The 27,092-nt window shown below is 33.5% G+C and overlaps 2 protein-coding genes across 5 annotated transcripts in view; one reads left to right on the forward strand and one right to left on the reverse strand.

Annotated features, from left to right (window-relative positions):
• Positions 1-841: 841 nt before the first annotated feature.
• Positions 842-27,092, reverse strand: part of LOC142357460 (adenylate kinase 7-like) — a 72,597-nt gene continuing 46,346 nt past the window's right edge. For all 4 annotated transcript variants that reach the window (XM_075409076.1, XM_075409089.1, XM_075409098.1 and 1 more), the window contains 7 exons: positions 11,633-11,747; positions 6,345-6,476; positions 4,614-4,679; positions 4,100-4,297; positions 3,607-3,687; positions 2,215-2,354; positions 842-1,215 (listed from right to left, as the gene is read on the reverse strand). In XM_075409076.1, coding sequence (XP_075265191.1) covers positions 1,018-1,215; positions 2,215-2,354; positions 3,607-3,687; positions 4,100-4,297; positions 4,614-4,679; positions 6,345-6,476; positions 11,633-11,747 — 930 coding nt within the window. In that variant the 3' untranslated portion in view covers positions 842-1,017. The remainder of the gene's footprint in view (positions 1,216-2,214; positions 2,355-3,606; positions 3,688-4,099; positions 4,298-4,613; positions 4,680-6,344; positions 6,477-11,632; positions 11,748-27,092) is intronic.
• LOC142357489 (uncharacterized) overlaps positions 21,280-27,092 on the forward strand; it is a 35,531-nt gene continuing 29,718 nt past the window's right edge. The window contains exon 1 of the mRNA XM_075409113.1: positions 21,280-21,453. The gene's annotated coding sequence lies outside the window, so the exon portion shown is untranslated. The remainder of the gene's footprint in view (positions 21,454-27,092) is intronic.

A 27,092-nucleotide genomic window follows, 5' to 3' on the forward strand; every position in this document is an offset into this window, starting at 1 on the left:
AACCGGACCAGCAGTTCCAGCTCATTTAATAATCCGCAAAGGACAGCATTTCATTCCCTCAGTCAGAAAATTTGAAGACGCCAATAACATCAAGCTGTTATTGAACTCGATTTAGTTAAGGCAATTATAGTTCTCTGATAAACTGAAAAATAACTCAAATAGGACTGAAAACTTTCACACTAATCATTTAAATCTTTTTTTAGCTTATCTAAAATCTCTGAATATTATCATATGGATAATTACTAAAAATTCTAGCTCAGATTTATATTTTTCAGTTCCAAATTTTTTCTCAAAAATCAACTGAATGCGTTTTTGTACGAAATACACATTGCGCCTTTTTGTATGTTTTGCTCCTCCGATTTCTGATTATTGACCTAAAAAGTGTATGATTCACACTTTAGCTCAACTGTATCGAAGTTTTTGTGATCGTCTGTGATGCAGAACTTGGCTCTTGTATATAGCAGAATGTGGAGCGTCCATGATGCAAAGTTGGTAGTTCTATTGCACAGAATTTATCACTTCAGTGGCTCAGATTTTTGCTCTACCCTAAGTTAATGAGCATTAATGAGCATTAAAGTTGCGTTAAGGAGTACCCTCATAAGTTGCGTTAATGGCAACCCATAAGTGCATTCCAAAAATAAGGTCAGATACATGCCTACACCTCGACAAGTCTTTCGCAATAGCGGTGGTTATTATTAATAGGTGGCTATAATAAGCCTATTATGCCCATCAGTACACGAGATAAGTTAAAACTTTCTCGGCCAGGTTTGCTGTTTGTGCGATCAAACTTATACTCTGATCAGACTGGACACGACATTTCATGTCCATCTAAGACCAAATATTTCATGAAAAAAATTTTAAATTTTAACACTATAGATACTGTGATCTTCGATGTGTGGCTCATTTGATTCTAAAATAATGAAACAAAATCTGCGTTTGATTTAACTTTCAGCAATGCATTCAGTAGTAAATATCAATTTTGAGTCTATTTGCGAATTTGGAAAGAGAGTTGGTGGGTTAATCAACTTGAGGATTGTTGCGGAACAGGTATTCGGCAATGAAGTCAATGGCATCGTCTGGTCTGGCTTTGCAGCAGTCTACCAGTGCCATGGTTAGGGTTGGCATTACGTGTTTCATCAGATAGTTCCTCAAAGGGGCACTCTGGGCCTCCAGGGTTTCATGTTCTTCCCTCTTAACTTCCTCAAGACGCGATCTCTAAAAAATGTGACCGGTTAACACCAGAAGAGTAGGCGATTACCATCAGACCTTCAATCAAAACAAACCCTTATTGACGAAGCGTTGGATTTCTCGTTGATCCAGCCGGATAATAATAAAGATAAAAATAAACTTGTTCCCGAGTTTTTTTACATTGCTTGTATTTAGATTTACCCACAACTTTCAAGCTCAAAAGGACATCAAAAAATCATAATACCTGGCGACTGATGCCTTAAGCTTAGGGAGGCAGAAAAAGACACACTACTACACACTACTTCAAGCACCGTTCGAGAGCAATTAAAAACACTTACATCTGCACCGAACAACAAGAGTTGCGGCAATCAGTACTAGAGTAGTGCAGAAGATAGCCTTGCAAAGGCAAAAAATCTTGCAAAACAAATTGTGTTCTCAATTCAACTTGTCTTTGTATTTACAACTGTCCAGCACTAGTTGACGGTGGGAGTTTGGCAAGAGTCAGACACAGCAGATAAGTACCAAACATTTCTTAATTGTGTTTCGCATCAAAGTGAATATGTACCAGCACTAAAAAAGATGAGCAAGTCCTTTGATTGAACTTTAATCAACCACCGTTGCGATACAAACAGTTGAATATCATACCAATCAACCAATTTGTTAGCGCCAGATGAATACTACTAAAATCTGAAGCAGAGGCGAAAGTCTGGCTTTAGAATTAGACTGTTTTTCTGGCACTCTTTTCTCGTTGCTGTTGCTTTATGAAGAGTGGCCGGAAAAAAGCGGCGGAAAATACTCTGATCAACTGCAGTACGGTGAAAAATTATGCAAATGATGTAATCGGAACGAGAGTTGATTAAAAACAATACCACAGAGTTTTTTTTATCACCCTCTCGAAGTTCCTCAACATCTCAGCTTTGCCCAGTAGTTTGACAACTTTTCGATGGCGATAAAAAATTGTGTGGTCATATTCATTCCTTGCTTGTGGCTGGCTCTTTCAGAAGCAATCAAAGATTGGAAACTCACCCACTCCTCCTGTCGTCTCTTCATGTCTGCCAGTTCCTCCTCCTCCCTCCTCTGTCTCTGCTCCCTCTCCATTGTCTCCTGTCTCATCCTCCTGTCCGCTTCCTGTCTCTTCTCCTCAGCCAGCTCCTCTGCAGTTGCTCCTAACACAATTAGAAATGGTCCACAGCAATATTACTTCTTTACAATTCGATGACAATTTGCGAGTTGCTTAACGATAGCTTACCTTGAGTTCAATATAATATTTAAGTGAGCCGCAACGAACATTTTTTTGCAATATTTAGGATCTAGATATAGTGACCTTCCTAGTCCAACTCCGACTACTGTTATCTTGCCTTGCAAAAGGGCGGTTATCTTGTAAGACTCTTGCGAAAGAATACAAGATAGACGGTTATCTTGCTAAAATCTAGCATGAAACTGAAATGATTATGTATTAAATTGCGAGAATCCTGTCAAAAATTGTAACTTATCCAAAAAAAATACAATGTAAACCGTTACAATCAAGACTGCGCATAGTATTATAATTCATAATGTATTCCAATGAAACAAAGAAATTAAAATATGTCAATTTTTATACATCTAATGGTTACGGAGCGGACCGCTGTCCATGGCCATGCCTTTCATCCGCTCTGGGATGTTATCGAAAACCGTGGGCCCATTATCGCGAGGAAGCCGCTACGCGCTCCCACAGGTCCACCAGAACTTAAAATACGGGTATCCCAAATTTTTTTTTTTGGCTGACTTAACCTCATTTTCAAAATTCAGCTTGTTTGCCTATCAGCTTGTTTGACCGCCACCTCACCACTCAGCTATGTACGGTTAGCGCTCATAATTGGTTTCCATTCAGCGAGAGACGTAATTTTTGAATGATAGCAATTGAAGTCACTCAGAAAAATAAAAAGGTCAAGCGTGAAAAAGTCACTCGAGAAGTGAATGGTTCTAAAATGAATAAAACGGTTCTAAAATGAATGTTCTAAAAACGGTCAAGCAAAATTTTGCACAAAAAAGACAAAGATGTGAACAATAATTGCTTCAAACTTCATTATAGAGCAACTAAATCGATATAATGGGACATATTATTCGTGCCAAGGTATTTAAGTGTCACAGTTGCTTGAAAATTGTTCATTTTAAGACGCGCAAAAATTTTTTCTGTTCTTCAGTTTAGCAGTAGATGCAAAACTGTCCTTAAATGCTGTTCATTAATTCAAGTCTTCATAAATGGATCGGAAATAGAACCAGACATTTAAAAAGTGTAAGCATTAATTTAAGCAAACTAGACTACTGCATCTCAGCGGTTGTTATTAGTGGTATTACTAATTCTGCCTACCTCTTTGCAATCCAAGTCTCTCGATACCTCGAAAAAGTTATTCTAAAATTTTATTAAATGCAACTAACCATAATTGCGAGGGTTTCCAACAAGTTTCTTGAGGTGTTCCACCGTATTTTCTGCCTCTTTGGACTTGTCTTTTGTCATGTCTGAAAATTTAAAGCAGAAAAATTTGATAACACAAAATTCAACAGCAATATCGCTGCATTTGGAACATTTATATGGAATATTCTGCAGCCCATGTAGTTAAATCAGCAAAATATTATTTTAGGGGATCTTAAAAGACAGGCGCTCAACATTTCGGGATAAATTTTTACAATTTATACAAAATTATATAAATTCTGTTCAAATTTTGCAATGAAAGATTTTGAAAAACTAGTAACCTATACTCTCACAACATTCTATGACTAATTTTCTCCATATAAATGCTTGTGATTGGAACTCGTTCTGACATCTACAAGCCTTTTTAAATCAATATTCAGCCGTTTTTTTTAGAATTTGTTATTAAATTAATAACATCAGAATCATTAACATTTTTATTTGGTAATTTAATTTGCTCACCCATGACATAAGGGTGTACTTCAAGTTCATCGAAGTAGTTGAGTACAGTGACATCCTCGGTGTTGTTTTCTCTGAAGATGGTCAGTCTCTTGTTCAGTTTCTCCTCTGTGTTGTGAGTGCCTTCTATCAACTTCTCAGGTAGGTTCATTACTCTATCACGCAGAAACTCATCCGGAGCCTCCATCGATGCCAGTACCTCTGAAAAAAAAACTTGTTTGAGAAAGTACCTGAAGACAAGTGGGTTTTTCAAATCTTGCCTGCTATATTTTCAAAACTTCTTACCGCTAGCTTTGAATAAGGACAAATTGACAATTACTAAGGCAAAACTTGGCGCTAACTTGTTCATACACGCTTGTGGGAACAACAATTGTTAACTTTATTCAAGACGCAACAGGTGTACATATCATCTATACCAAAATAGACATCATTTTAGATCCAATAACTTTTTGTCGCGATCCCAAGATCTTACAAGATGTTGGTTGGAGTTAGACTGGGTTATAAATCCAAATAGTACCTGGCATGATGAGTTTGTCATATTGGGGTATCTTAGATTCCTGTTCCAACTCCTCAATATCATCCTCTGAAACACCGAATAAAACACACCACGTCCATTAGTTTCCCACTTTTGTGATATACGAATCCAAACATGAAGAAATCAAGCAAGGTTTTGAATCTACCTGGAAAACGGTGCCGTTGTTTAAAATAGATTATACACTTGGAAACAATGAACAAGTACTATGTTTCAGAATGTTCGTGAACTAGTCAAAAAACAATTCTGTAATTCATGCTAATCATAAATAGCTACAACCCTAAAAAGCAAAATGCCAAAAACATCTACTACAAAATTATTATCTGCGCTGGGAGCACAAAACAATATTTTCACATTTCACACATTAAAAATAAAGATAATTCATCAAATGGGTTAAAAATCCTATACAACCGACGATTAAAATTTATCGATAGTCTACTAACAGTTAAGCAAGATATCCAAGTTCGATCACAACGCTATACTTTTCATTTCACACTTTCATTGTTGTCCAGTGCGTGATCAACAATGCGATCACGTTTCCTTTCATTTTCAAACTGACTACCCATTTTAAAGTTCCATTACAAGACATGCTTTCAATTTCAATTTCGAGTTTCAAAACATCGTTACAAGCAAACTATGCCATGACAATAACTTGTTTACAATCTTGCGAAAATATATTGTTTATTTCATCAAAACAACGAAGTTGAAGCAATTGATCGTGATCCGTTAATATTACCATATCGGTCATAGTTGAAAGTGGCAGATTTATAAGTTGAAATTGCCTGTCCTTTAGACAAAATTAGTAGTTTTTTTACAGAATACGATTAGTAATTTTAAATTCAGATGGCGGACGGTGGATTTGCATTCGATACAGTTTGGCCAGCTTTAGACAAAAAACTAACAGCCGCTGTTTATTTCTCAATAATTGCAGTTTTGATTCTAATGGCAACCATTGTTTACATTCCGATCGACATTTGGCACAAAATTACGGGGAAATGCTTGGACAATGAATCATGTTGTCGGAAAAGGAAAAATTCCAACGAGGAGATTCCTTTAGCGGATCCAAGCATAAAACGTGAAAGTGGAACAAAAGCAAACCCAGCGGATTATGCGGCTTTCTGAATGATTCTGGGGGAGAGCATTGAAAATAACTTAATGGAAATACTACGTCCAGTTCTGTCTAAATAACTCTTTTTTGATGATTGCTTATTATTTAAGATAGTTTGCATGCTTAACTGTATATCGCTTTGCTTGGCTCAAACCGTTTCCAATGCTTACGTACAAGGATACAGTAATCGAATTGTAACTTCAAATATTGGAATGTTTTAAACAGCAAAGCTAGATAACAGTTTTCGGATCTTTTCCACAGATATCCTCTCCCCCTCCCCACCCCAACTCACTCACTCACCGCGAGTGCGCAACAAGACTCTTGCTAGCACTAACTAGTCATGGTAATATAGCTAACGTCATTTTTTGTATAAATTTTGACAAATTATCACTAAAAGAGGGTGCTTAAGGTTAAGACAAACTGTATAAAAAATTATCACTAAAAGTGGGGGGATTAGGGTTAAGTGAAAAGATTCCAGCTTTCTGTGAGAATCAAAATGAATGACAATTTGCAAACACTGATAATTATTGGTATGACGATTTGAAACAAATCAAACCATATGTATTGCAATCTTTTAGTTAGTAGATATCAATATGAACTTAACTCACCCGGCACAAACAAGGCCTTAGCTTGCTCGTATGTCTTGGGATACCCATCCAGAACGAAGCCTTGATTCTGACACATTTTTGAGTGAAGTTTCTCCTTGAAGAACTGGATTATGTACTCGTCATCAATTCGACCTGAACAAAACGTATTTTTCGTTTAGACCTCCTTTACTGAGAGAAAGAACTCTCTGCTAGCCTGCCCTTTTTTGTTCTGTCATTTTTCATCGCCGAGATATTCATCGGAGAGACACGAGTGGCATTAATAGAAAGCCCACTAACAAGTAGTCTTCACAAAAAAATTAAATTTTTACTGAGAACGTATGTCTCTAAAAGGTTCTCAAATTCGTTATATTCATAATACTTGATGACTGGCTTGTCAATTCCAATCAAAGAGTCAGCGCTAATAAGCTCTTTGAGCTGTTGATTTGCATGTATAAAACTATGTATAGAAACCAAATTTGTTATTAGCGAAATTTGCCAAAAAGATTTTTTTATAACAGAAACAAACTAATGATCGAGCAGTTTTCTCAAATCTCGGAAGCAAAGTTTTCAAGATTGCATTTAACAACAACTTCTGAATAAAATGGTGGTAAAACCAGGTTACTTCGAAGCGAAATGCTTTGCGTCACATCAAACGTTTTTTGTTACGTAAACATATTTACAGTCAATTCTTTAACAAACAAGGCGGCTCGGTAATGTGCGATGGCACATAAAGTTCCGACCCCGCCCATCCACAATTTTGGCATAATTGTCTAGCAAATGAGGAACAGATAGAAAAACCCAAAAATTATTTTTTGCGAAAAGTCTTTTTCAAAAAATTCTGTATGAACGATAAGATAGCCTCCAAAGCAAATAACTCAGTGGAGTTAAAAATTGATGCATTAGCTTGATGTAATATGTCAATATTAAGAAAGCGAGTCAAGATGAACGTCAAAAACAAACAACAACAACAGCAACAAACATTATTTACATCAAAAAATTTTTTTTCCCTCTTAAAAACTAAATTTAATAACAAAGTCAACATACCGTCAGATAAACCTAAAACTAAACAAAAATAACTAATAAATCACCAGAAACCATATGCGACCAGTCCATAAAAAGGTTTGGTAACAATTATACAAAAAAGAACAAAAACATTAAAGTGAAAAATATAACTTATTTTTTTGAAACAGTTAACTTCAAAGTAATAAATACCATTAGGAATCAATTAACATTACCACAAATTTACAATTACCACTGTTTCTAGAGAAGGGCATTAGGACCTGTCCTTCTTCATTTTTTAAAGCGGCTAAAATGAACAACAAAAAAAAACAAACAAAATTTCAATTGAAACTTGCCAGAAAACGCTGCCAAAACCCTCGAGCCATATTTTGTCCCTCAAAATATATTCGATTGCGCCTTCATCAAACAGCTATAAAGTAGTACGTGTCCATTCATTAGTAAGACTAGGTAACAAGTAGACAAAAAAGCGAAGTGCTAAAGTATGAAATAATTTCAATTTTTTTTTCGAAGAAAAATTACATTCAATGTCATAAAAGGCATTAATTACAAACAGAACTATTTGAATAGGGTCGTTTATTCAAAAAAAGGAAGCCCTCGAGACCTGCAGTTACCCAGAATATTTCTCGCATCTACAAAAAGAACGTCAAATAAGACAAAAAATCAAACTAATTTACATTTTTGTGAAAAACCGGTGTCGAAGCCACTAAGGTCATAACCAATTCATTAAAAAAAAAGATTTTGGGACACCAATCCCTTTTATTCCCTTGACACCCATAATGTCATATTTGACCTGTAATGAAATAACGAGATTAGCTAACAAAAAGAAACATAAAAAGAACAAAATTGCGAAGTTAAAAAGTTTTTTTTTTTTAATTTTGGAAAACGATTGTTTTCAAAGTCATGAAAGCCATCAGCTATTTACTAATATCAGAATATCGGTTCTTCTATTCTTCCACGAAAAGCCAATGAAAGTTATCACTATGCAGGAAATTTCATACGACCGAAACGACAAAGTATAAATGACAGTTAAAAACAAAATTAAAAAATTCAATTGATTTCTTCAAGAAAGAGGCGTCGAGGCCGTTAAAACGATTATGTATATCATTCAGGATTTCAATATGTTCAATTGTGCTTTATTTTTAACGCTAATAATGTGACAAGAGAACTGTCAATAATGTGATAATGTGACAAAATTCGGAAACGTGAAAAACTGGCAAATATCGAAACAAACAAAAATCTGAAATCTTGTAGTATCAAAGCCAGAAAACAATAACTTCAGGCTTAAAACTGCAACCGAGAAGAAATGTTAAATCAGTAGAAAGAAGAAGCATTCTTTTTTTGCAGACACTAAGCTGGAAGTTGAACAAATTAAGAAAAAAATAGAGGAAAACTTAATTAAGCCATTATTTATTGAAAAGTCAATTATTTTTAAAAGAAACGACCATAAACTTTCAAGTTAAAATTTAAATGGATTAGCTTGGAGCTTTTTAGTAAGCAAACTGGTTGGACCTATCACTCCTGAGCATTGATTCGATATGTTCTGTTTTTTATTTTTAAAGAAAGGGTCCTTTTTTTTTAAAAAAAAAAGACCGACTGATTACAACCCGATTTCTTTGGGTGGTAGCAGTCCAAGAATGGCCCAAAACAAGCCCTGCTATTGCTTATTGTCCGTTAGGAACATTTGATTTTCGAATGTTGCAGATATAGATAATTTGTTAGTTGAAAACTCAAAATAAGTTCTGCATTTTTGATAATCAACGAGTAAAGTTAGCAAAAAAAGGCAAAGTTTTAACTACAGAGCACTCTCAGCGTACTCTGAAGTAGAAATAGCCCCCCTCTGAGTCTACAAAGATTGTATGAGTGTTGTTTGGAGGTGTACTGTCGGCAAACTTAATCAAAACGGACTAAAGTAGCTTATTTCGTGCTGTTTTTGTTGAAAAAGGCTAAATTTTGAAATATTTATCCACATTTTTTGACCAAAAAAATTAAATCAAAACAATGAACAATGCTTGTTCGTCTTCAAAAATAAAATCAACGACACTATTCTTAAAAATTATAACACATTTTAGCAAAATTGACGAAAATTTAGGCAAAAATTCCGGAAAATGTGAATAAAAACAACGGGAATTCACTCTACTTCTCTGAAGTTCTCAGAAGAAATTCAAAATAAGAAAAGCCGAGAAGATTTTTTATATTTAAAAATAAAATCAACAACAAGTTTTTAAAAAATGTTGACAAATTTTAGCAAAATTGGCGAAATTTTGGTCAAAAATTAGCGAAAATTCCGTAAAATGTGAATAAAAATCAACGGAATTCACACTATTTTCACAAAACTTTAAACCTCGATAACTCCCTGTAGAAAACGAAAATTAAAAAAATCTTTTTAATTCCATATTCTACGCTGGACGAGCTTTCTAATGATACCACTCTCAACTCTCTACGATGAATGTATCGATCGGCGAAAATTCACTGAACAAAAAAAAAACCCATTTGAGTATATAGTTCCTCCCCCCTCAAGAGGGTCGGAACAATAAACAAAAAAATCAGCCAGCATTAAAACCTTACAGGCAAGCTGTGCATTCAATTAAAGCTATAAAAGAGTAAATAAAAAAACACAATATTAAGCCAGAAAACAGGCAAAAATGTTTATACTTTCAGCCAATGCGTGTTGGTCTTCTGTCATAAAACCAGAGATCTTTTTTAATTATGACAGTTTAGCTGGCATAAAATTAAAATACTGAAAGCAGACTTAGTTTTTTTCTGATTTACAAAAACTATATCCCTAACAATTATTACTTTTTGATTTCTACCGTTCGCCTATCTTAGGTACAAAGATCACAGAAGAGTGTTCTTTATTGAAGACTGATAATTCAGAAATCTGAACTTGTGATGGATAATTTCGGCAAAAATTTGCAACAGTCAGTTTAAGATTTTTCCAACGACTTGCACGAGAACAGCAGGTTAAATTTACTTGTGACTAATTGGTTGGCATTTTCCAATTTGTGAGTATAGGTATTGTTTATAGAAAAAATTGTAATCATAAACAAAAAATATTATTAAGTGCAACAACATTTTTCTCAAATATGAAAACCTTAACAGACAAACATTGGAGAAATTGTTCTCGAACAACAAGTGAGGCAATTTAATTCAGAGGGGGCTGAGCGCAGATAAATTGTTATTAGTGCAAGAAAAGCCCACCAATGAGGAGTTCGCATCCCCGACCTCTGGTGTACTAGACTACAGCATTTACCACTCGGCGATCAGGTCCTTGTGATCTTACAATCGTTTTTGTTTTATTAACCGACTTTTTTCTGGATAAGAGCAATTAGAGTCACGCAAAAATCAAGAAGTGAAGCATGAAAAAGTCAGTCGAGAAGTGAAATCTAAAGAATATTCTAGAACAAAACGGTCAAGCAACATTTTGCATAAAAAGTAAAACACATTTATAATAAACGCTTCAAACTTCAATCGAGAGCGATTGAAATTTATTAATTATTATCATTTTTTTGAAAACATGAGCAACAGTTGTACAATTTTTCCTTAATGGAACAAAATTATAAAAGAATGTGAAATATTATGGTGGGGAAAAATTTTCATTGGTGGTCTGGTTAGCTCATGGGAAAAACAGATATTTCGCACCAAAAATTATCTTCCACTTCAGTTGCTGTTAAGCAATTTTCTAGAAATCATAATACAATTCATAGCCTCATTTGCGAAGTTTGATTATCATTAATTGCGTAGCCGATCAAGGATGGTTGAAATTGATGCCATAAATGGAAGTTTTTTGGAAAAAGTTTTCAAATAGTTTATGGCATTGTCTCATTAACATAAAAGTTTTTGCTGCTGTTAGATGTTGCTTAATAAAATATTGAAGGGTTTTAATGGAGAAATCACTAGCAAGATTTCTCAAATTGAAAACCTCAATAAAATTTGTAATCAACGGGCGAAAAACTCAATGCTTTGTAATCAAGGCTACCACTGCTTAGATGGAAACTATTTTTTACCAGATCTTATCAACTCAGCCAACTGAGCTACAGGGCAACACTAAAGATGACCAACGGGTTGCGAAAAATTATAAACAACCATGTTTCAGTGCTGATCATTACTGTTTTTGTCTCATTCGATGACCACAGTATTTTTAAATTTTTTTACGATGATCAAAGTTTCCATCATAGCATCTGATAGAAAATCCATGGTAAAACTCATAAAATAATTCTTATCATATTCAGATCATATTGACCATTTCTCTGTAGAGCAAAACAATCCCACAAAATGTAGGTGAAACATACCGTCGTTTTCCTGTTTGTTCTCATTGATCTTTTCGAGCAACTCTGAATCCTCTTGGGCTTTTCCGTCATCCTCTTCTTCCTCCTCAGGGGCATCTACCCTGGCAGCGCTTCTCTCCTATCAAGGAAAAGAAAGTAAATAAAAACCAGACACTTAAAATTAAAAACTTAAAATTAAAAGTATTTTCATTGGTCATTAAAAATTATGCACTACTTTTTAAAACACTAGGCACCTGTCAAGATTCGAAATTTAGCCAAAATTCGCCAGGGGGACTAAATTCGGTCAACTCATTTAGGTCACATTGTGATAATCTCACGGGGCAAATTTTTCACTAAGAGATGAAATTGGGTAAGAAAGCCTGAATTTCTGGATAAACCTTGCAAATTATATTTCACAGAAAAAATAAAAAGACGCAAGGATTCTACTACTACAAGTTGATTGCAGAAAAAACTCCAGTTTCACGTGCGCGGTTATTTAGTAGGAGTGAAGATTATACTTTTGAAAGATAGCAGGAAATAAATTTGTACGCATGAACTTATTCGATAGCAAGAAAAACTACCTCTAATACTTCTGAATTAATAGTGCCTTTAAACTAGTGCCAATGAAAAACCAATGATTTAAGCAAAATCTAGAGCTAAAATAACTCTCGGTGCTTAGATTTGTGAGGAAAAACTTCACAAAATTGCATTATTGAAGACACAGATGAAAATTGAGAATAGCAAAATTACCTCTTTTAAGAGAAATTGTTATATTTTATTATTAGCTAATTAGTTTTGTTGCTCCGACCCATATGCTCAGCTGATTATCTTTTCGTGAAGTTGAATTTGGCCTATCTATCTAACGCAGAAATCCATTACCGATATTATCAGAAAGCCCTTTTGATTTGATTGGAGGATCTTGTGAATGTTGGAAAGTAGTTTGATAGTTCCAATTGAAGTCATCATGGCTTTTAAAATTTTCTTAAAAATCCTCACCTTTTTGATTCAGCAAAACATTAATCCCTTAAAACTTTATTCTCTTAGCGTAATCTGCCAATAAGCATTGCAGATAAAAATACATCTATCAAACTACTTTCCAAAATTTGTTTTTCTTCGTACTTTTGGTTCAAAAAGTGGTCAATGCTGCTCCAAAACTTCAAAGATTTGGACAAATTCTATCAAGCTTTCATACAATTAAAAATTTCTGTTACACACTTTTCAAGACAACGAGGAGCTCCTGGAAAACATACTTTTTTTAAGCTCTCGTGTCAACAAGAAAAAAAAACAGTCAGAAAAAGACTTTGGAAATGAAAACATGATTTTTTTCTCGTCAAAACCCATATGGCCACTGTAACTTTCACAACCAATAGAGCCAACCACATTATTCTGGGATCTTGAAAAATTTTCAGTTTTTTTGGCTCACCGTCGATCATTTCAACGTCTTTCTTGTAACATATTGGGTCAGATTTAAAAAATGTTAACTCGGAAGTTTGAAAAACTGATTTTAACCTAACGTAATTTTCGTGAAAAACATCATGTAAGGAAACATTGATGTAGTAAAGCAATGCAATCTTAAAACTATTGAGAACAAGTCAGCCAACAGGGCAACAAAATCGATAAAAAATTTGTTTGTATCAGTTCGATAATAGTAATTCTCTTAAGAATAAAAACATTCCTCATTAAAAGTAATTGTTGGGACAAAGTTATTAAATATGCTCAGTTCAAAACGGGTACTGTACCCAAGATGCGGGCCACCCTCAACTAAACTCAGCCCTATTTAGCCACCATTTTGAACGAAATGAAACAAGAGACATCAGATTTGAAGCAGAACGTAAAATCTAATGAGGACACAATAAAAAAATTGGCTGCCACATTGAAACTTTATCAACTCAATTATTACAACTGAACCACTTGGCGATCTCAGAAGCTGATAAATGAGGGTAACCAACAAAGCAAATGGCAAATTTATCCGAGTGAAAAAATTCTGCCGAGAATGATTATGAATTGCAAATGTACGCTAATAAGATAGATATGAAAACCGCAACCAACAATTGCGTGGTGAAGCTGGAAATAGAAGGTATTCACGGTGAACAATTCGTTGCAGTACGGAACAATGACGGTACGATGTCAATAAAGTAGTAGAAAGGAAAAACTGAGGATTTTCAAAAAAAAGTTGAAGACACGAAATACTTGCCATCACCACCATCAAACCGTCTGCTCGTCAAGCCCAATCTCCATCATTGACACACTTTCCAAAAGACTCAATTTTAGTACACAAACGCAGAAGCGAAGCAACGCCAGAAGATGAAAAGTACAACACTCTACTGAAGGATCCAAAATTGACAGTCCACACATTTTGTTTGATTTTATAAATGCATTGCTTTCTTGTTTTCAAGACAATAAGAACCCAAGAAGAAATGACATAAGTAATAATGGAATATTTCTTGTCAAATACTCTTCTTCATAATAAAGCCTCAATTTTCTATGATATGATGAAGATGTTGAACATATTAGGTCTCATGTATCACTTTTAAAAGTAACAGAAACTTTTTAAAAACAAACTTAAGAACCTATAACTTTTCTTTCGCCGGGTTATACTTATTTTTATTCAACAACGGCATCAATAAAGTGTCCCAATATTTCATTTCTTAAAAAACGTTTCCAAGTGGCAGACCAAAGTGTTCATTGAGCAAAACATACTGGATCATAGACCAGCGTTAATACAATTGGACATCATCAGAACTAAACTTCTCTCAGAACTTCAAATTCGAGGTACAGAGTTTGAAAAATGTAAAAATCTTATAGCACAGAAATAAAACAAAAAATTGATATTAGTCAACTGATAAATGCAGAAAATGATAAAATTATAGCCCTTAGCACGTTTCATCAAACAGTTACAGCCACAGCTATAACCGCTATATTTGCTTCAAAGAGCTATCGACATAAAACCTTTTCCAAATATCCAGAATGGTTTACAAATCGGACTAAAAAACTGAAATCAAGAAAAAAGGGAAAATCTATATGGATAAAAAACCCGAAAAATTTGGAACCACTTTGCAAATTTAAAAAATCTGGGGGATTTACAGAAGGGGTCCACTGCATCGAAAAAGTTTTATTATGAGATTAGGTTTAAAGCATGCTTGGAGGACTCCAGACAAAATTAGCGATAACAATGTTGAAAAAAAAGAGTTTTATTCCTGGATTCCGATGAAATTTCCTCACTCATAGCTTTGGTACTTAATAACTACTATGATATAAAATATAGGTGAATCCTGGAATAAGAATGTAAAAACGGTTCCTGTATCCAATGTTAAAAATGTTCACCTCTGAACTCACTAGTTCTCACCAAGAAGATATATCAGCATTTGACGACAAATTTTCCATGGCAATGACCGTATCAATAATAAGCTCATGAATTTTACTGCTATTTTAAGAATTTCCAATAAAACAGCTTATTAATTATTCGTTCCGAATGGATGTTTTTCTGAATCAATCTCAAAAAAACCCGAAATTATCCCATTATTAAAAGGCGGACCAAAAACATAGTGCAATAGAAATTAACCTATTTTTCTATTAATATTTCAGTTCAGAATCAAACTTAGAACAATAGATGCACTGGTTGAGTTTACCGAAAATATTAGAGATCTGAAAACAGAAAAACTATAATAAGCTTCTCTCTTAATATTAGAATGCATTCGACACAATTGATCACGAAACATTATTGTTTAAACGAAAAAAAAACATAACCGACTAAACGTTGGAAGAATTGCTCTTGAACGACTAGCGGGACCTCTAATCTATTGCAGCCTGCTTGATTCGGGGGGGGGGGGGGGGGGAGGGAGGGGGAGCCTAAATGGGACTAAGAAGTTCTATAGTGGGGCTTCAAATATCCACATTAGAGGTTAACATATGCCACTATTAAGATTTAAAGTAAAAATGACACCAGTTTCGGCGCACTTTTCATTTGACTTTTAGTATTAAATTGCCGCCAATTGAGTTCAGCGGCTTGAAATTGTGATTGAGAGAGAATTTTAGATCACGCGAAATGCAAAAAGTCAAAGGCGTAAAAGTCACTCGAAAAGTCAAAATCGTCAAGCAACAATTTTGCATAAAAAAGACACACACGTTTACAATAATTGCTATGAACTACGTTCAAGAGCAATTAATAAGGTACAAAGAAGCGAAGGGAATTTTGTGTCATCAGATTGAGCTAAGGTATGACGTGGTGTTCCTCAGGGTTCCAACTTAAGTCCATACAGTTCATTGACAGAAGTGTGTTTGTTCGCTAATGATACATATTTAACGGCATGTGCATCAACCATGACATAGATTAACTTCATTAATGGCTCCATGAAATAAGGTTGTAATCAATGTTGATAAAATAATACAAATGAATATAAAATCAAATGCTACTAACCGCTTTCAGTTGAACCATTGCACAGTGGCCCTTTAACCTCTGTGTAAACATTTTGGAATCAAAATTAATAACAGATTATAATTGTTCCGACCCCCACTTTAGTGGGGAGGGAGGAACTATATACTCAACTGGGTTTTTTTTTGTTCAGTCAATTTTGGCCGACCGATATATTCATCGTAGAGAATTGTGAGTGGTATCATTAAAAAGCCCGTCCAGCTTAGAACGCGGAATTAAAAAGATTTTTTCGATTTTCGTGTTTTACAGGGAGTTATCGAGGTTTGTGAACATTCGACTATTTTGTTCACATTTTCAGTAATTTTTGCTAAAATTTGGCACAATTTCGCCTTTATAATTCAAAATAGGTTAAAATTTTTAACGGCAGAGTGTTGTTGTTACCGTTAGAGATAGAACAGCGACGTTGAATTGTTTGATTGAAGTTTTTTTTGGCTAAAATTTTTGATAAAATTTTCAAAATTCAAACTTTTTCCATCAAAAATGGCACAAAATATGCTTTTTTGGTCCACTTTGTTAAAGTTTGCTAGACTTGGTGACCTAGCAACCTTAACACAGACTCCCTAATCTCAAAAAAAGCACTAGTTGCAATTAGGTGCCGTAAAAAAGTCTTCTGGAAAAAAATTCTTCCGTTTTTTGCAGATTTAACTCGATAATTATACAAAATGCAACTTTTTTTTCAAAATTTGAAGAATTCCACTCAACAATTGGTCTAATTCGCATATACTTGGCACACTAGTTCGGTTTGCTGGGCTCGCGACAAAATAAGGGAGAGGTTCGATAATATCATGGACTCTTAGAATCAGAGACTTTTTGGTTTTTATTTTGATGCTGCCTTCTTTCAAAATAAATTTTTTTGTTTTTTAATGTTAATTAGTGACAATATTTTTTTATTCATGGCTCCGTTAATGACAGCTCCAGTTTACTTAAATTTGAGGCCAATTGTAGATACAGTTTGTTTTCAGAGAACCAAAGTGTTTTTATGGCCGTGAGGAAGAGTTTTAGTAAAATTTAACTGAATTCTTGTCTTTTGCCTTCAATTGTTATTCTTTTGGCAGTCTGATTTTTAAGTTTAACCACTCAAAGATCTTATTTTCTCCTCAAGAGGTGCAGGTGAACTTTCTCTATTCATTGGGTTGTTACCTAATGTCTCTTATGTTATTGAATGTATTTGTTTTAAAGAATTTTCTGGGACTTTTGAACTTGTCATTTTATATTATTTCAGTCAATATATTGCTTATTTTCAGTAAGTACAGGTCATTTTTTCCTCCCTATAGAATAACTAATTTTGTGGCCGATTATTTTAACAGAAGGTTTTCTTGCTTTTGGTGATACGAGTTTTCCATTTTTGGTGTTGTTTTTGTTTCTTTTGTAAACTGTCACATTATTTAACAATCTAATTGAAAAAAACTTTACAACATTTAAAACTGAACATAATTTTTTTTCATAACATGTGGTTTGAAGGGCTGCGACACCATTCTCTTGCAGAAATTGGTAGAGTTTTTTATTTGTTTCCTTTATTTGTTGTTAACTTTTGTTGTCATATGCCAAATATTGTGTAATTAAAATTTTAAGTGGCCAAGTATAGAAAAACAAGTGAACATAAGTAACTGATATCGGTAAATATCTAATAGTTGTTTTGACTTTCAAATTAAAATTCTAAAAAAAAAGAGTAATAGTACTCTTCAACTTATCCTTCTTGTTCTGGTTTGCGTTTTTTTTTTCGTATTTTACAATGTTGTATCATTTTTGCAAACGAGCCTCATTATTTAGAGCTCTTTTTAATGTTCTGTTGAATCAAACAATAATTTTTCCGTAGTTTAAGCCTTTTAAATGATGTCTTCAGCGCTTAGACAATTTGTTTCAGAAGAATTTTGTTAAATTTAGATACATTTCAGATTTATGGTTCTTTTTGTTGTCATTTTGTGATAGTCGTTTTACAAAAAACTGTTATGATGATCAAAGGACCCAAATGAAGATTTTATGTTCCCGCGGTTAACATCTTATAAATTTAATGGCTTCAAATCTGTGGTTTCCTAAAGTTGTTTGTGAAACTTATTAGTTCAGCCTGTATTTAATGTTATTTTATAGTCTTATAATTTAGTCTCATTAATAACAGTGGCAATTAGTTTTCCAATTAGTTGCAAGACAAACTGTCTGCTCGTTTAGTCGAAAGCTTTTGTTGGCTATGAGTTTTGAAAAAAATTGTATACAGAAAAAGAGATTTTTGAGATCTGCCAATTTCATTTCTGTTAATTTGTAGCTAAGCATCTCTAGATACAATTCACATTATTTATCTTTTGAAATACGATTTGCTTATTATAACGGTTTTATTTTCCTCAGATTGTCTTTCTTCTTGGAACAACCAGTTTTCATAAAACCAATTTTCGTGATTTTTTCAAATTTGCCCCTTTTTGTAGGTTTTTGTTTTCTTTTTGCAAAATCACAATAATGGGCGTCATTTGACTAACCAAAGTGTCACCTGCAAAAAATTCAAAGGAAGATTTCTATTGTTTTTAGTGATCAGCTTAATATTTAATTGATTGGGGGGACATCGTTTTCGTGTATAATTTTTCGAGCAAAATTTTCGTTTTTGCCTGTATTTGTCGTTTTTTTTTTTGTAATGGTAAGACATACCCTGGATATTGAAAGGCCTCAGTCGCTCTCTTTTGAGGAATAAAATACTCGCTCAATGATTTCATTTGATGCGTAATGTTTCTAATGAGTTCGAATTTAATTCCTTTTTAAAAAAAGCAATGTTTTAATAAACTTTTGACTCTTTTGCGCATTTCTAGTCGACCTGTTGCCAATTCGCATTGAGGAAAAGTCCCATATTTTGTTCCAAAAAGTACCGGTGAATCGTCTTAGCATAAATTTTATCCGATGCCATTTTTATTTAGTTATTAGTGGTTTTCAAAGATGGACACGGAGTTTTGGTCGTAATTAATATTTGTAACGATTTGATTTTTTGCCGTCTTTTCTGGTAGTCATATTATGGTAGCCACAGGTCTCAGAGGCCCTCTAGAGTGGATTGTTTTATTCTTTTAGTAGTTTGTTGAACGATATGTTGATATGTTAATTTTTTTTATTTCTTCCTCATTTGGTAGACAATTAAGTGAAAAATATAGATGAGCGGGGTCGGAACTTAATGTGCGAACGCACATTACCGAGCCTACTTGTTTTGATCTCATATCGATTATGCAGAATTGCGATTAAGCAGACAGTGGACCAGTGGACTGTTATATCAAAATCAAAGCATTATGTACCTGAAAGGCAGCTCATTGGTTACCATAGAAGTAACATCCAGCCCATTATTTATTATGGTACACTAGTTTATGAATGCTGTAGTTTTTCCTCTTTGATGCCTATTCTTCTACAAAAAATTCAAATCTATGCATTTTAGGAAGAGATGACAGTTCGATCAACAATATTCTTAAAAGCAAATTTCTGATCTTTGTCCTGAGTTTCATTTCAAAATCACACAGAATAGGATATCTCAACCATTATTTCGAAATTGGAACTCAATTAAAAATAACAAGGTCAAAAAGTGGTTCATTAAAACAAGCATGTCTAAAAAACGTGCAACATTTCTTTAAAAAATTGCTGCACACAACTTTATAACGTCCTATTATGAACTGATCTATTATCATTCGAGAACAAGCATGGTTACTTTCAGAGAGTGAATCCTCATTTTTGTATCACAAATTTAAATACTCTGTCACACTAGATAATATGGAATTGATAAAATAAATATTCCAAGTAAAGTAGAGCTTGGTTTACATCACTTAATTTGCTAATTACCACATTAGGGCAGTTTAAAGACAACCTAATGGTCCCTTTTTTTCAGTCCTTTTTATATCAATGATAAATTTGCTATGTTTCTATAATGTAGATTTACTGTTACTTAGATAATTAAATTCTTCCTTGCTGTCTTTGAGTAAACAACGACGGTTAACTGCTAATTTCAGATGCTCAAGATTTCAGATAGCCTAGATAAAAGATGGTCGAAATTTTTGTTATGGTGAGCTATATTCTTATCTGAAGTTGCTTTGCATAAAATTTTATCTAATTGAGTTAAAACGCGAACACAATAGCATACCATTGTAGAGCTTCAACGAATTTTTATTGTTGTTTACTTGTATTGAGGAAAATTGAAAAACTTTTATTTATAGGAGCTAATTGGTGCATGAAATTAAGTTAGAACAGAGAACAGGCCGCCTCTCCTATCAAGAAATGATCAAATTTCTTATCAACAGTTTCTAAAGTTTTTTGTTGATACAGCTAAGTTGATCCCCTTTTTTCTCAGTAAACGAAATTTCAAATCAGCCTAATTTCCGTTGAATACTGATGATCTTCAACTGTGCCCGCATTTTAATAAGATAGTAATTCAATTTTTGGAATTTTCAAAAACAAAAGAGTTTTCACATCAAAAATCAGATGGAAGAAAAATCTTAAGACGATTGTTTCATTCTAACAATTGTTCCCTGGTGTTACTCAGACCGAAGTTTGCTGTTTTTGTCAGTGAACAAAACTGAGACTGTGTGTGTGTGTGTGTTGGGGGGGGGGGGGGGGGGGTTGGCTTTTCCATCGGTAGTTCCTACGAAAAACAAAAAGTTGGAAACATGGTCTTTCAGGATGTATGAGAGCCCATCTGAGGGGTGCTCATATATCTTTTCAGACCTCCTGTCAGGGAGCAACGACCCGATGCAGTCCAATATGCCACAATGAATTAAGCTCTTGTGGAGAGATAGCAGGGCAAAGACCTATCCTAAACTCCTTATTTTGGAGAGTACCTAATCTTCTAGGTACAAAATCATTCAATTTTTTTTAAAATAGAAAAGCGATATAGATCTAAGTATATGAGCATTCAAAGTTTCATTTCTTTGCCCTAGCTCTATTTAACATTCATGAAAAGTTTTCACGGCATAGGCGGAGTCAACTTTGCTATTTCACACCAATGCTAGCCACTACTAGTCCGGCAGACATTGTCTACACGACTAATGGGTCTATAAAACACGTGATGCCTTTGATAAAAGCGATTTAATCTAATAATAACCAAGTTATTCACAAGTTGTTCACAAGAGTGATGAGTTTGTGCGCAGGAAGCAGGAAGTGTTCCCTCATTTATATGGGCAAAATGTGTCAAATTATCCAATTGAGACTGAATAAATTGTTCCCTGCCAGCAGGTGTTGCTTGCAATTTTCCCAGAACACTAAATTTAATCAACTAGAAAGCCCCCTCTTTAAATTACTTCCCGTGGAAGCTCCGCTGCAAAGTCTGACTTCCATTAGATTGGAAAATAAGCATTTAAAAACTTTTTTGATGTGAACTTCTAAAAAGTTCACTTCAATCTTTTCTTCGCCTCATTTCTTTCTTTCACCTGTCAAGAGTTACTGCTTTTGAAAGATTTTCAAGGTTGGTGTCTTGATTTCTCTAAAAGTAAGTATGTGCGCTGGATATAATTTATTTTCACGCTTTAATTGCAACGTAAATTGCGTGAAACTATCAAATCTTAGATGCCAGAAATTAAGGAACCGCCATCATAATTGCTTTTTAATGAAAAACTGAAAAAATTGAGGTAAAACCTAATAGAATTTTTTATGTCAGGCAATTTGCTCTCTAACTTTACTGGACTGATATGTAGTTAGGTTGCAGCCAGATTAAGTACGCAGAAAGTAGCGCTAATGAATAAGCTAGTGGGGGTAGAAAAATCTGGTGCGTTCTAAAACCAATCAAAATTACCCTAGCATCATAAAATTTTGCCTCCTCAGCAGTAAACAGTACACTTAGAGACAGCAGTAAACAGTAGAGCACTAGAGACTACCAAAACGGAATGTCAGCTTGATGTCGTCAAGCTCTATCAGTTTATCAATAATCCATTATTTATTTTGAAAGCAAGTGAAAACGATCATAAAATTTTAACCTAAAAAATCAAATGGATTTCCTTAAAACTCCTTAGAGAACCAATCGGACCTGTCATTATCTAGCCCCAATTTGAATTGTTTTGTTCGGTAATTAAAAAGCCAAAAATACACAAATACTTTTTAAAAAAGAGCAACTAATTACAATCAAAATTTTTTTGGATGGTAAAAAAACAACGATTACAAGAAAACTAACCTTACTATTGTTGCTTTCTCATTAGGAGCACTAAAATGTTCCGAATATTAAGGATATGGATAATTTGACAACAAAGTCAAAATTTCAAATAAATGATGCATTTTGGATAGCTATCGAGTAAAATTAGAAAAAAACAGCGCAATTTTAATTCAATAACACTCTAAAAGGAAGCAAAATAAAATTCGTCCTCTCTGTAGTTAAAGAAGATTATCTCAGCAGTTTTCAGGAGTGTTATTCCGGCAAATGGAAAAAAAACTGGATTAAAGACGCATATTTCATGCCATTTTTGATGAAGTGTAAATTTTGAAAAATTTAGCAAACGTTTTAGCCAAAAAATTGAATCAAACAGTTCAAGAACACTCGTCTATAATTAGACGTAAAACTAACAGCACTATCTTTCAAACTTTTATCATATTTTCAAAAAATTGCTTAAAATACGAAAATGTGAACAAAAACATAAAAGTCTCGAAAATGTTCAAAAAAATTGAAACCTCGATAACTCCGTTCAACAATCGCAATTCAAAAAATCTTTTTATTATAAATTCTTCGCTGGACGGGCTTGCTAATGATATCACTCACAACCCCCTACGATGAAAATACCGATTGGCCAAAATTAATTGAACAAAAAACAAAAAAAAACCCTTTTAAGTATATAATTAATCTCCCACTAAAGTGGGCCGGAACAATAAATCAACATGGGTGAACTTTCCATAAGACTTTCAGTAGTAAGCTGCCTTCAGATTGCAGAAAAAATCAGCCAAAAAATCCATCAGATAAAAACAGTAATCGAATGAACTTAATGTTATTGAAGAGTTGTTCGTAAATTATTTTCTATTTCTTCTTAAGCGGAACAATAAAAATAAAACAAACAAGGAGGCTCGGTAATGTGCGTTCGCACATAATGTTCCGACCCCGCTCATCTACATTTTTCACTTTATTGTCTATCAAATGAGGAAGAGATAAAAAAAAATTAACATATCAACACATCGTTCAACAAACTACTAAACGAATAAAACAATCTACTCTAGAGGGCCTATGAGACCTGTGGCTACCATAATATGACTTCCAGAAAAGACGGCAAAAAACAAATTGTTTTAAATAATAATTACGACCAAAACTCCTTGTCCATTTTTTGAAAACGACTTCTAACTAAATCAAAATGACATCAGATAAGAAATTTTACAAATAAGATTAACCAGTATTTTTTGGAACAAAATATGGGACTTTTCCTCAATGCAACTTGGCAAAAAGTCGGCTAGAAATGAGCAAAAGCGGCGAAAGTTTATTAAAACGTTGCTTTTTTAAAAAAGAATTAAATTCGAACTGATTAGAAACATTACGCTTCAAATGAAATCATTGAGAGTATTTTATACGTCGATAGAGAGCGACTGAGGCCTTTCATTATCCAGGATATGTCGTACGACTAAAAAAGAACGACAAATACAGGCAAAAACGAAAAAATTGCACAAAAAATTATGCACGAAAACGATGTCCCCCCAATCAAATATATATTGAGCTGATCACTAAAACCAATAAAAGTCTTCGTTTGCATTTTTTGATGGCGACAACATTTGTAAGTCAAATGACGCCCATTATTGTGATACTGTGAAAAAAAAACATAAACCTACAAAAAGGGGCAATTTTGTAAAAATCACGAAAATTGGTTTTATGAAAACTGGTTGCTCCAAGAAGAAAGACCATTTGAGGAAAATAAGACGGTTATGATAAGCAAATTGTATTTCAAAAAGATAAATGATGTGAATTGTATATATAGATGTTTGGCTACAATTTAGCACAAAATAAAATTGGCAGATCTCAAAACTCTATCTCTTTTTTTATTAAAAACGAATATTTTCAAAATTCTTAGCCAACAAAAGCTTTCGACTAAAAGAGTAGACAGATTGTCTTAGAAACTACTTGGAAAACTAATTGCGACTGTTAATATTGGGACTAATCCATATGACTAAAAATTAACATTAAATACAAGCTGAACTAATAAGTTTTTAAAACAAATTTACGAAAACACAGTTTTGAAGCCATTAAATTTAACCGCGATTAACAATTAGATAATAACAGCTAGTATTTAATATCTTCATTTGTGTCTCTTTTGATCATCATAACATCATTTTGTAAAACGACTATCACAAAATGACAACAAAAAGAACCACAAAAACTGAAAAGTATCTAAACTTCACAAAATTCTACTGAAACAAATTGTCTAAGCTCTGAATTCATCATATAAAAAATTTAAACAACAGAAAAATTATTGTTTGATTCAACAAAACATAAAAAAGAGCTCTAAATGAAGAGGCTAATTTACGAAAATGATACAACATTGTAAAATACGAAAAAACGCAAACCAGAACAAAAAGGGATAAGTTGAAGAATACTATTACTCTTTTTTTTAGAAATTTAATTCGAAAGTCAAAACAACCGTTAGTTACTTACCGATATATGTTATTTACGTTCACTTGTTTATCTAGAGTTGGGCGCTGAGGCCTTTAAATACACAATATTTGGCATATGACATCAAAAATTAACAAAAATTAAAGGGCAAAAATAAACTCTACCAATTTCTGCAAGAGAACGGTGTCGCAGCTATATGTTATGAAAACAAAATTGAAGTTCAGTTTAAAATGTTGTAAAGCTTTTTTCAGTTAGATTGTTAAATAATGTGACTTTACAAAAGAAACAAAAACAAGAGCAAAAATGGGAAATTATACACAAAAATCAGAAAACTTTGTATGAAAACTCGTAGTAACAAAAGCAAGAGAACCTTTTCTTAAAACAATCGGCCACAACACTAATTTTTATTCTATAAAGAGGAAAAGTTGACCTGTACTTACTGAGAATAAGCAAAATGTTGACTAAAATTATATAAAAAATTGACAAGTTCAAAAATAACAGAAATTTCCTTAAAACAAATACATTCAATAACATAAGACACATTAGGTATCAACCGAATGAATAGGAAAGGTTCATTTGCACCTCCTGAGGAAGAAATTAGATCTTTGAGTGGTTAAACTTAAATATCAGACTGCCAAAAGAATAACAATTGAATGTAAAAGACAAGAATTCAGTTAAATTTTACTAAAACTCTTCCTCAAAGCCATCAAAGCTCTTAGGTTCTCTGAAAAGAAACTCCATCTACATTCGGCATCATGTTTACGTAAATTGGAGCTGTCATTAACGGAGCCGTGAATAAAAAATATTGCCAGTAATTAACATTAAAAAAACAAAAGCAATATATTAAAAAAAAGACAATATCAAAATAAAAACCGAAGAGTCTCTGATTCTAAGAGTCCATGATATTATCAGACCTCTCCCTGATTTTGTCGTGCGACCAGCAAACCGACCAATTGTTCCAGTTATTTGCGAATTAGACCAATTGTTGAGTGGAATACTTCATATATTGAAAAAAAAAAGATACATTTTGTATAATTATCGAGTTAAATCTGCAAAAAACGGCAAAGTTTCAATTGCAGAAGACTTTTATACGGCGCCTAATTGCAACTAGCGCTCTTTTGGAGATTAGAGAGTCTGTGTTAAGGTTTCTAGGTCAATAAGTATGGCAAACTTTAACAAAGCGGACCAAAAAAGCATATTTTGTGCCATTTTTGATGAAAAAAGTTTGAATTTTGAAAATTTTATCAAAAATTTTAGCCAAAAAAAACTTCAATCAAACAATTCAACATCGCTGTTCTATCTCTAACGGTAACAACAACACTCTGCCGTTAAAAATTCTAACCTATTTTGAATTATATTAGCGAAATTGTGCCAAATTTTAGCAAAAATTACTGAAAATGTGAACAAAATAGTCGAATGTTCACAAACCTCGATAACTCCCTGTAAAACACGAAAATCGAAAAAACTCTTTTTAATTCCGTATTCTAAGCTGGACGGGCTTTTTAATGATACCACTCACAATTCGCTACGATGAATATATCGGTCGGCCAAAATTGACTGAACAAAAAAGAACCCAGTTGAGTATATAGTTCCTCCCTCCACACTAAAGTGGGGGTCGGAACAATAAACAGTAAAAACTAAATTTACGGAAAATTTTCTGTGGCTAATGAGCTTAATTTTACTATCTCAAAAAATTTACGCTGAATTAAAAAATATGTTAGGTGGTCGTTTGATTTTGAGGTACAGGCACAATCATCAATAGACAAAATGTTTGATAACTTTTATACCTCACCTTATCTATACACTGCCGACAAAGAAATGTTCGATGAAGAAAGATTTGGTTTTATTACCCCAGAATTAGTAAAATTAGATATCATTTTCATTAAAAACGCCACTATGTTGCCAATAGGTGTTTATCTGAAGTCCGTTTTCTATCTTTTATTAAACAAGGCGGCTCGGTAATGTGCAATGGCACATAAGGTTCCGACCCCGCCCATCCACAATTTTGGCATAATTGTCTACCAAATGAGGAACAGATAGAAAAACCCAAAAATTATTTTTTGCGAATCCCAAACAAGCCCAAGTCTTTTTCAAAAAATTCTGTATGAACGATAAGATAACCTCCAAAACAAATAACTCAGTGGAGTAAAAATTTATGCATTAAATTGCTGTAATATGTCAATATTAAGAAAGCGAGTCAAAACGAACAGCAAAATCAAACAACAACAACAACAAACATTAATTACATCAAAAAATTTATGTCCCTCTTAAAAACTAAATTTAATAACAAAGTCAACATACCGTCATATAAACCTGAAACTAAACAAAAATAACTTATAAATCACCAGAAAACATATGCGACCAGTCCATAAAAAGGTTTGGTAACAATTATACAAAAAAGAACAAAAACAGTAAAGTAAAAAAAATTAACTTATTTTTTTGAAACAATTAACTTCAAAGTAATAAATACCATTAGGAATAAATTGATATTACCACAAATTTGCGATTACCACTGCTTCTATAGATGGGCA

The sequence above is a fragment of the Convolutriloba macropyga genome, chromosome 2, assembly GCF_964194025.1.
Source record: "Convolutriloba macropyga chromosome 2, txConMacr16.3, whole genome shotgun sequence".
Classification (NCBI taxonomy): Eukaryota; Metazoa; Xenacoelomorpha; order Acoela; family Convolutidae; genus Convolutriloba; species Convolutriloba macropyga.